This window comes from Ammospiza caudacuta, chromosome 10 (assembly GCF_027887145.1).
Source record: "Ammospiza caudacuta isolate bAmmCau1 chromosome 10, bAmmCau1.pri, whole genome shotgun sequence".
Classification (NCBI taxonomy): domain Eukaryota; kingdom Metazoa; phylum Chordata; class Aves; order Passeriformes; family Passerellidae; genus Ammospiza; species Ammospiza caudacuta.
The window spans coordinates 14,193,871-14,205,016 of record NC_080602.1 but is presented as its reverse complement, the minus strand read 5'-3'; the positions used below and the strand labels follow the sequence as shown (position 1 = coordinate 14,205,016).

The following is an 11,146-nucleotide window of genomic DNA, read 5'->3' as shown; positions in this document are numbered from 1 at the left end:
GGTTTCTAGGGCCTGTAATTGTAGAGTGAACTCCCATTCATCACTGTGTCTAAGAAGGTATGATGTAGTAATTCAGTAATTTACTTCAGTAATTTTTTTAACCTTTCTTTGCTAGTACCTACACAATATCTATAAATGTTTGTGAAATTAACTTTTATTAGTTAGGATGTCTACGGAATGCAGATAAGACTTTTTCCTGCCATTTTTGTGCATTCACAGCAGAATCTCTGACTTAAAAGGTAAAACCTTTAGTAAGAATGCACCTGATTGAACAGAGTTTAATTAAGGAGTTGAGGCGCTGATTGCTATTAAAGAATATCAAAATTCCTGAAGTGCCTATAAATTTCAATCTGCTAACATCAGATGAAAACAAGACTGCTGCAAACCATATAAATCAAGATTTACAAAAGAATCAATTAAAATTATTTCCTCACTTATACTAAGGAATTTGGGATTTCAGCACCATCCCCTGAAGATTTTACCTTTTGAGACCTTGGGCTGTGCATGGTATTGACCCTTTCATCACGGAGGGGTGAAGCCCTTGTCAACAAAGCCAAGTGTAAAGCAAAAAAATGAGCCAACAGTAGAGGTCAGCCATGAACTATAGATTTCCTCTCCAAATTTCTTGCCTGAACAATTCATGCTGTTTACTGAACACCCAAAAATATCTGTGACACCTGTGCCAAAACAGCAGTGAATAACAGTAGAAGAAGAAAAGAAAATGAGTCCTTTCCAAAATGAGACAAGGCAAAAATCCAGACACTAAGAGCACTGCCACAGGAAGGCTGAAGTACAAATTAATAATAACACTTGTTTTTTCTGTGAATAACACAGAGCTCCCCTAGCAACTTGCTCTTGTCTGCTGGCAGGTCCAAGAAAGGTCAATATCTCATGGAAAAAAACCCAACCAAAACGCAAGAAACCAACAGCTATTACTTGGCTTTTGGAGAGTTAACTTTACCACTTGCTGGTTTCTACTACCCCTTGGTAAAGTTGTCTGGCACGTTGGCTCATTTGAAAAGAGGAAGGTTGCAGTCCTGCTGTATGTGACAGCTGGAACACATGATGTGCCAATTGCTGAACTACTCAGGTTGCCCCAAGATGCATGTGCTTTTGTGCTCAACATTTAAAAATATTTAAACAGTAGCTACATAAATTAGGTCAGTGCTTAAGCAGAAACAGATAACCTGAATTTTTAAAGCTGAAAATTAACATGGGCTAAATAAACTGCTGTTTGACAGTCATTTGGAAAACAAGCACTTAGTTATCTCTTGCAAATGACAACTTTCTTCAATATCATTCTTTTTAAAGTGCAGCTGCCTAGGACATTCATTTAATGTAGCAACTGGATTTGAAGGGCAGGGATTTGGGCTGAAAGAAATAACCCATCCTTGGTGTCAAAATCGCACTTAGAGCTGCAGATGGGAACCAGACAATCAACAAAATGCCCTGAATTTTCTAGGCCTGCTTTCCAACTGCGGTGCATTATACCTGTACCAGGCAGGAGCTCAGCCACCATTTTACTGTCACGTGTTTGTCAAGCACTAAACGCAATGTCCCTTGGCCAAGGCTTTTTCCCCCATATCTAGACAAAACATCCAGCACCTGAACCCCCAGCCCTGCATCTCTGCTGGGGATTTAACAGTCATGTGTGCAACATCATTGTGGCCATTGCTCGTCATACCTAGATGTGACCTAAGCCAAGCTGCTGAGGCGAGCAAGGACTGGCCCTGCCCTTGTCCATGCCCCGGCTGCCTTTCCCTAGCGCTGCCCTCCTCGGCCCCGGCAGGGGTTATCCTGCTCGGGCCACTCCGCTGCCCTTTGAACTAATTCGCCTCTCTCAGAACAGCAGCAACCGCCGCCGATGGTGAAGGAGGATGACCTGTGCGAGGAGTAGCGGGGAGCGGCGGGGGGCTCGGCCGTGGCTGATGCCCTTGGGCTTTTGGGGCAGTGCAGGCGGCGTGCGCTCCCCGGGGCGGTCAGGCCGGCTCCCCTCCCCTGCTCTCCCGTCCCCGAGCAGCCGGGGCTCCCGCTGCGGGCTCGGGGAGGGCAGGGGGCGCGGGCGGGCGCGGCTGCCCGCCAGGGGAGGGGGCCGCCCCCGCTCTCGGCTCTATAATGCCGAGGCCCCCTCGCCCAGCCGCGCCGCATCGCTCCGGCTGCTGCAGCAGCCTGAGAGCGGCTCCGCTCCCTCCCCTCCGGCCCGGAGACGCTCGAGGATTAGGGAAGGGAGGGAAATCCATCAGGCGAGAGGCAGGTCGGGGAGGCGGGCCGTCAGCATCCCTCCGCTCCGCCCGGGCCGGCGGCGCCGTAGGGCGAGCTCCGGTGCGGGCGCAGGAAGGGGCCGAGCTGCCGGAGGTGCCCGGGGCGCCGGCGGCTCCCAGCGGCCCGGATCCGCGGATCCGGGGGCGGCGGGAGAAGCCGCCGCTGCTGTCGACGTGTCGGTCGCTCGCAGCGCCGGCTCTCCCGGGATGGGCCTCCAGGAGCTGGCGGTGTGGCTGCTGGCGGCGGCGGGGCTCGTGCGCGGTGAGTGGGCGCCGGCCCCGCGGGCAGCGCCGGGAGCCGCGGCGGGGCGGGTGGGTCGGGGCAGCCCCGGACGCTCCCGGCACGGCGCCTCTCCGGCCCCGGCCGGCCCCTTCTGCCCTCTGACAGCCTCGGGGGCTCGTCCCCGTCCCGGGCCGCGCTGAGGGCTGGCCAGAGCTGGGACCTGCCGGGAAGGGACACGGGAGAAGGACTGTGGGGATGGGGAACCGAACTCTGTCAAGGGACTTAAATGGTGCATGTCCCAGGGCAGGGGCTGCGGCTTTTTGTGGGGCGAGTTAAGGACGAGAAAACCGGGAAGAGGGAGGGCGGTCTGGAGTGGGACAGGGAGGTCTCACGTCCAGAGAACCTGTTCGTACCCTGTCGCACATTCTCCTTCATTCGAAAACTGCCTCTGTCCCTGGACTACTCTGCTCCATTCATGTAGACCTACTCCTTCTCTCCACAGAAAGACGGCAGAATAAGCATCCTCCCTGGATTTGAAGTGGAAAAGGACAGAAATCCCCAAATATTAGCATGTATATTAATGTGGTGTCTATCATCTCTGCCAGGAACACCCTACCCCACTTCATTTCTAACTGCATGAGCAGAGAACAAAGTGGAGTGTATTTGCCCCAAAGAGTTCTCTGTCTGAAGCAGCCCCAGAGCAGTGTTCAGTCTAACCTGTGGCCATTTTTTTCCCCATTGTCTTGCTGATGCCTTCTGCCGTAATTCTGTTCTGCTTTTCTGGTTATAGCTATGCCAGGACAGGTGTCAAACCACAGCTACTGTATTTGCTCTTCATCATTTCTTGCTGCTGGACCGAAGGGTGTATACATTGAGAAAGCACCCTTAGCATTTAGAATGTATCACTCCTGGCCAGTCAAGAAATGATCAAAGAGGTAATTTCCCCTTATAGGCTGGGATGAACATTTGTGATTAGGATTTTGTTGTAGTAGCTAATGAACTATTTTAAACACAGTGGCATTTTTTCTGGGAATGCAGCAGGTGTAATAATAGATACATAATATCTGATAGGAGTAAAAAAGCATGCCTGAGCTTTTTCTGATGTAGACTCCTTATTATTTATCTTTTTATTCCTGTATCCAAAGAATCTCTGCAAGGAGAGTTCCAAAGGAAGCTTTACAAGGAGCTGCTGAAAAATTACAATCCTTTGGAGCGACCAGTTGCAAATGATTCCCAGCCACTCACTGTCTATTTCACTCTCAGCCTCATGCAGATCATGGATGTGGTAAGTCTGTAACCTTCTAGGAACCTGTTTTAAAGGGTGGATTTTCCCTTCCCAGAAGGGACATTTGAGATAGCAAAGGAATTACAAGAAATTGGAAAGCACAGCTAATTCAAAACACAATGCCAAATTTTGTCTGCATCTTTAAAGAACTAAACTTAGAAGTATCATTTACCTATTTCTTAGATCTCTTCTCAGAAATTCCCAACATTTTTAGCAGTGGAAAATATTTCAAGGGGAGCTCAAAATGCACACTTTGCCTTTCAATCTTTAACTGTGCTTAGAACCAACTTGCAGTATAGTCTTGGGAGGGACTTGCAAAACCAAAGTTCTTAATTTCTGGTAGTCACTTAAGAGCTGCCTATTTTGGAGGATGGAGGGGAGGGGAAATCCCACCAAAATCCAAGTTGTGTTATTTCCTTTGGTATGTAGACAAGAGTGCTACATTCTATATGCTTAAATAGCTACTGTATTTTACAACCACACTTGACTGGTATATCAGTAGGTATTTCTGTGCTGTGCTTGTACAATGTACTGCAGGATATTTTTGGGTTCAAATATGACTAATTTAAGCTTCACTCTGTCACAGTGGCACAGAGATGCAACTCAGCATATAAGCAGGTTTACAGTATTTATCTTTACTGAATTCAACTAGCTATGACAATTAATAAGGAAGTTAAATTCTTAAAAATGTACTTAACCTCAAAATTCCAATCTCTTCCTATCAGATGCCTAAAGTTCAAGACAGAGTTAATTTGTTCTGGAGTTGTCAAATTTAATTAAAACCCATACAAAATGAAAGGAAAATATCCACAGATCACTAGCCAATCTGGGTGTAGTCAATGACTGGCAGTCTTGGCTAATATGATTCAAAAGGGAGCTTTTGATCCTATGTCCCTCTCAAGAACCACCCTTCACAGTCAGTCAGAAACCTTAGATATTTTAGCTGGCTGTTTAGTTACAGCTCATTCTGCTTACCATAAAACTCACTGCATTTCTTTTTCTGAGATCTGGGATTGACAACCAAAGAAAGAAATCAACCATGAAGTAAATTAAGCTTCATGCTATAAAACAAATGAGTTTTATTCATTGTCAACAAGAAGCAAATGCTGGTGGGAATGACAGCTACTTGCAATAACAATTACTGGTTTAACAAGCTAGGAACAAAACATGTCACCATCACACTTTCCTGTAGTTTATATATTCACTTTAATGGCTTCTCAGCTGATAGCCACTGAGTGTAATTGGGAGTTAGACCTCTCCAGAGCCAATCCATCAAATCCCTGCCAGAACAGATTGAGCCAGGCTGGATCCTGGTTGCTGCTATTCCTTAGGTGAAGTCTCTTCCATTCTACTCTGACTTTGCTGACAGGAAAAGGGAGATGATATATGAAATATTTTCTAAATACAATTGATGTTTCCTACCTTGTATTTCTAGTTTTAAGCTGTCCTATTAAAACTAGACATTTTCTACCCCATGGTTTTAGATATGTGTTTCTTTTGATGGTATTGTGCATTAATATGCATGCTAGTATCAGCAGTACATAATGAGGGATCTGTAAGTGCCAATTGCCCCAGCTTAGTGGAGTTCACTAGAAAATAGAATTAATTAATTGTCTAATGAGAATGCAAGCTGGCATAGTAAATTATACAAAATGTTTCTAAATGGGGAGGAAAAGCAGGGGCAGCATCAGAAATATGCAGTTTGTGGATGTATTACTGAAGATGAGAACTAGGAAACTAAGGGAGTGTTTAGAGAAGAAGTGGGAGTACATGGTAGGCCTGAGATACAGCAAAAGAATTCAGAAGAGAGGTGGAATTTAGATGGAAGAGGATGGAATGCAAAATGGAAAGTAAGAGGTTTGAAAAAGTGGACTTCAAAAGGAAAAATCTTAAAGAGACAAAGCCTACAGCATACCTTAGAGGAAGGAGAGGAAGAGGGGCTAATGGATGGTCATAGCTTCAGCACAATGGCAGTAAAAAAATAAAAAATAGGATGTAGATAAGCTATTTATTTTTCTCTACTTCTCACCTCATGGAAATCCCTCAATCTGCACATAAAACTGGTCTTTGGCTTCTGTTTTTCTGGTATTTTTTTCAGTGCTGGCATGGAATCTTAACATAACTTAGGCTTAGGAAAATTTCCAGTGTATATAGTTTCAAAAAACAGATTATTGAAGTATACTGATATAATTTCCACAGAGAAAAAAATTACAGCCACCACATTTTGAAACACTGTATGGAGGTAAATACCTTCTAACAGTGTTGTTTTCTCTTGTAACATCCATCTCAATAATAGTATCAGAGAACATTCAGCCACTGCCTATTGGTTTGGAGGGAACACTAGGAATAGACACAGCAGCAGTGCTTTTCCTACTGTGCTACATCTCATACAGAACAGTAAATGAATGGCACAGAAAAACAAATGCAGTGAGCATGAGGGTGTGAGGTTTGTGCCTAGCCTAGCATTTTTACAATAGATATATCTGTATCAACTGTAAGTTAATACAATTCAGAGAAAGTATCAGAGGGTATTTCATCCCAAAAAGCCAGAAGATGAAACCTTAGAAATTAAGTGGCCACACATTTATACTGCAAATGACTGCTCTGAGACACAAGTATGAAGAACTGGAATACACTGAGGTATACAGTGATAGTTCAAACAATTTTTACTGCTACCTAAATGAGTACAAAAATCACAATCTTATTTTAGTTTGGACAGGGCCTCTAGAGGTCATCTTGTCCACTCCTCTACTGCAAAGATGTCTTAAATGGATCATGTTACTCAGGACTGTGTCAGGTCAAGTGCTGACCACTTTGACAGTCTTCCTGGCTCCTGTCCAGGAGTCTCCACAACATTCCTGGGCAGTCAGTATTCCACTACCATCATGGTAGATTTTTTCTAACATCTAAGCATAACTTCATATTTTTCAACTTGGGAACAGTACAAAACAATTCTAGAAAAAATGAGACATCTTTTATTCAGGAAAATAATAATAAAAGATACTTTTGTTGAAGTATTCCAGATATCTTGGCCATTTGCAGCAAGGTGTGTATATTTCTGAATAACATAGCAGAAAGCTAGAGAATGAAATTTTGGTAACCCCACATGTCAGAACTATTTCTTTGAGTGGCTGTCAATGGTTCACTCTCAATATATAAGGTTTTCAGCTTTCTGTCTGGAATCTAGAATCTTTACCAGCTTTCTATATGGAACATGGGGCAGCAATTTGGGAGTGTCATGAGCTGATCTCAGCCTTTGCCACTGAAGAAATCTGAGTTCTGGGCTCATGCTCCCACAGGTTTGGCTTGCACCACTGCCTCTCTGAGTGAGAATTACCTTATCCTTTTTTGAGGGGTCAGTTCTCTACATGACCTGTACTTTGGGCTTAGATTAGCTTAAACTGCTCACAAAACTGCCTGTGGTGGTTCTTCACTTAACAAGTCATATGTTTCAAAAAATATAAGTGAGCTCTATCTGTGATTCAAGTTGCAAAACTTGGGAGAATTCTGGATCAATACCACCTTACTTTGTGATTCTTCAACAAGACTCATGGTGACAAACATTTTGGTGGGTATGAGTGTGGCCATTTTGATCTACTCTGATCATAAATTAGTTAATTTTTTTAGAATAAATATTTAATAATTTATTTAAGAAAGTTGAATTAAGCTACTTATCTACATGAATATTCAAATTCTCACTTATGTTGCATAACACTACTTAGGAATCTTTCATGGTTCTTGAAGACACTTGCTGGCTAATTTAATAATTTACTACACAACAGTTTTTGCTTATTTTCCAGTTTCTCCTGTTCCTTTTTTTAAAAACTTCTAGTTAGGGGAAAGAAAAGCACTGAATAGTTGTTTGTGTGTAGTAAGCAGCAGCAGAATCTCAAGGGAAATCCTGTTCCTTTAGGCTGTTCAACTCACTTCTGCAGACCAAAAGATAAATGAAAGCATGCAAACTTTCTTACATTTATCTGAACTTAGTCAAAGTTTGCTTATCCTACATTGCCCTTGGTTACTTGCATGACTTAGTTTTATATATTCAAGGGCTTTTGTCCTTGTTTTGTGTTACCCAGTGAAGCGATCCAGCTGACTACAATGACTTACATACAAGGCTTTGCAAAGCCTCTGCATAAGGATCTGCAATTCAGTGTTTGCAATCCAATACCCCAGACCCACTGGGCAAGACAGTAATGTCAAATATCTTGAAATTTTGAAAAGAAAATTATGCTGTCATTCAAAGAAGCATAACAGCTTCTGTAAAGAAATAGACTATAAATCAAACATCTTGTCTGCCAAAAAAGGGGAAAAAAAAAGAATTTTAAATCTGGAAAACTAATAAAAACAACCAAATCAAGAGGCTCATTGAAAAATGGTGCTAATGAAGTTCTTAAGCTGTTTATCAGACCTCAGCAGCCTCTTTGCAAACAATAGCTGTGGCAGAAGCTCATCAGATCTGCATTATTCTTTTAATTTTAACATTCATTAGAAAAACAGGGAGAAACTGTTTGCACTTTCATCTTGCAGCCATTCCCATTGCACCATAATTTATTCCTGAGAGTTTAGAAAACTAGAAAGGTGCTGGGATGTGCCTTCTGATATTTTTAGTTAGTTTAATAGCATGAAAGTTACTGGATTATAACAGAAAACAGAGTATTCTATTTTTCCATGAAATCTGAAGAACAGATCAGACAAGAGTCTAAAATATTCTTATAATTGCTCTACTTTAACAAGCAGACAACACCTCTCCTTACCCTAGTGTGGTGAGATGTTAATATATTAAGAGAAGCTGCAACCTTATTTCTGTGATATTTGTCCATCTTTCCTGTGCTTCTAAAGATCTCCTGGATTTTTTAACTCTTCTGTCAGCATTTTACTTAGTCTTCTCAAACAGGGTTTAGGTCTGGAAAGATATTTTAAACACAGGAGGATGTGTAGGATGGAATGGGAAGCAATGAATGTACACTAATTAAAGGCAGTTTGCAGGAAGGAAAAAAGGACTGACTAAAGGCTATAAAAAACCCTCCTGATAATAGTTCACTTGAGGACATTGGAGTTGTCCATTGTATGTGAAAATCAGAACTTATATTCTGCTTTCTGGTTCCACAGGAGAGATGTTTGGAACTTTTCTGTAATATGAATCAGCTGGGGTTTTTCTGTTTGTATTGGTTTTCTTTCTGAGCGAAGCAGTTTCTCAGACCTTATTCTTTGTGACATAATCAGTTTGAATAATAAAAACTCAGTACCTCATATTTTGTTCTCTAACTGCATTGGTATGGACACCCCATTAACTTAAAAAGTGACTAAACATCTACTTCTATGTCAGTTGAAAAGGGCTTGTAACCTTCCTGTGAAAAGCATGGCTGAGGTGCTAGGAAACAGATTCCTCTGTGACACTGCTGCAGAGCACAGGGACCACCACATAAAGCCTTCACATTTTGCTCAGGGCTTCTTACTAAAACAACAGAACCTGCAAAGTCACATCATCTAGTAATTATTAGTAGTCCTCAGTAATCAGCTAATGAAACAAAATTACAGTGCAAGATGTAATTCCTGGGAGTCAGATCTGGATAATACTTGGTCTTATACAAAGCTTTGAATTTATAGAAGTTTGGGACTGAAATGAATATACTCCTTGTAATATTGGTTGTTAATATAACCCTTGTAATAAAAAAGTTGTTCCTTTTTTCAAAAAGACTGTCATGTTCAAGTGTGAGATGATAGAGGATGTCACTATTTGATACACAAGTTCACATGCTTTGTTTTGACCAATATGGATCAGCTTGTTATGATCTGTGGTAATTTGCTTGGAAAGATGGAAAGACCCATATTTCTTCAGAAATGTTCTTGCCTTTGGCTAGTGGAGAATCTGGCTCCCTGCAGTACCAGTGCTAGTTAATCCTTGGCTAGTGGAGGATCTGGCTCCCAGCAGTACCAGTGCTAGCTGAGCACTCCCAGCCCTGGAGCTGCTGGATGCTTTCCCTGCTGCTGCTTTCCTGGGAGAGCCACGGGCTGTCCCAGCCCGAGCTGCCCTGGGTGCAGGGCTTGGTGTCTGCTCCCACAGAGCAGTTCCCTGCTCCACAAACCTCCTGTTCCTTGGGAAAGCCCCTTCAGTTCCCTGCTCCACAAACCTGCTGTTCCTTGGGACAGCCCCTTCAGTTCCCTGCTCCACAAACCTGCTGCCCCTTGGGAAAGCCTCTTCTGCTGTGCACGAGGGGAGCTGCCTTGGTTGCTCCTGGGTTTGGTTTGCCTCTGACTGCAGTGTCACCATGCACGAGAAGGGAGTTCAAATGCAGGTGGCTGCCCCTGCAGAACACATTTCTTTTCTGGGAAGGCTTCTGGAAGTGCTGTGGGAGGATGCTGTGGGCTGGGTGAATTATGTGGGGAAAAGCAACTCCCAAGTAACCATCACGGCCCCAGCCCCAGTGCTGTGGTGTGATCTGTGTGGGTCTGTAAGTTGGCAGGAATGTGCTGCAGCAATTTTGGGGATGATGGCAAGGGAAGGCAGGAAATGCTGCTAAAGCAGTGTGGTATTTCTGTTCCTGTCCTGTCTGCTCAGGGCTGCATTCTCAGTGCCCTGTGGATACAGTGCCTACTTTTCTCTCAGCAAAGCACACCCTATCAAAAGTTTCCAGTCATTTACAAATCTAATATTGCTGACAGCAGCTGAACAAAGTATTGTCAATGGACTGGAAGCAAACAATTCTGTATCTCTGAGCAGCATATTAACATAAATACATTCAAATGTTAATTACTTCAAATGTTAATTACTTCAAATTTGGATGATACAGATGTGAAGTCTTCAGTTTGTCCTGAACTCTTCACCATATTCAGTAGCTTAAATAGACCACTAAATAATCCAACTGTTCCCAGTCTGAATATATATGTGAGTTACAAAAATGGAAAAGAAAGAAAAGAAAGGAAGGAAGAAAGAAAGATCTCACAATGGGTAGGCAGGAGGGACTCTATTTGTACAAGGACTTATGTAGAAAAATAAATCTTTTAAAATTCACTTAGAATTTTAATTACTTAAATAATTTACTTTAATGTGTTAACCAATTTATTTTTAATTTATTCAAAATTAAAAGATTTATTTTCCAAGAATAACCAGAAGCAGCCTGGAAGACATGTCTATTCAGATTTAACCTTCACTTGTGCTTGCATTTTCATGCCTGTTACTGCAACTAGAATTTGATTTGTAAAAAGGAAAGGCTGGTAACCCTGGCTTCAACAACAGCTAACTGTGAAGCACTAAGAGTGTGGCATGAAGCCATGTGCTGCTCACTGGCAGCAAGATAAGAATATGATATTCATCCAGTTCATCTCTCCCAAATCTTCTGGTAGTGATGGGAGGCCACATTTGCATGGTTTATA

At 42.7% G+C, this 11,146-nt stretch overlaps 1 protein-coding gene across 1 annotated transcript in view; it reads left to right on the top strand.

The window, feature by feature from the left end:
- Window positions 1-2,345: 2,345 nt before the first annotated feature.
- Window positions 2,346-11,146, top strand: part of CHRFAM7A (CHRNA7 (exons 5-10) and FAM7A (exons A-E) fusion) — a 35,041-nt gene continuing 26,240 nt past the window's right edge. Inside the window, exons 1-2 of the mRNA XM_058811418.1 lie at window positions 2,346-2,523; window positions 3,630-3,769. Of these exons, the coding sequence (XP_058667401.1) occupies window positions 2,469-2,523; window positions 3,630-3,769 (195 nt within the window). The 5' untranslated portion in view covers window positions 2,346-2,468. The remainder of the gene's footprint in view (window positions 2,524-3,629; window positions 3,770-11,146) is intronic.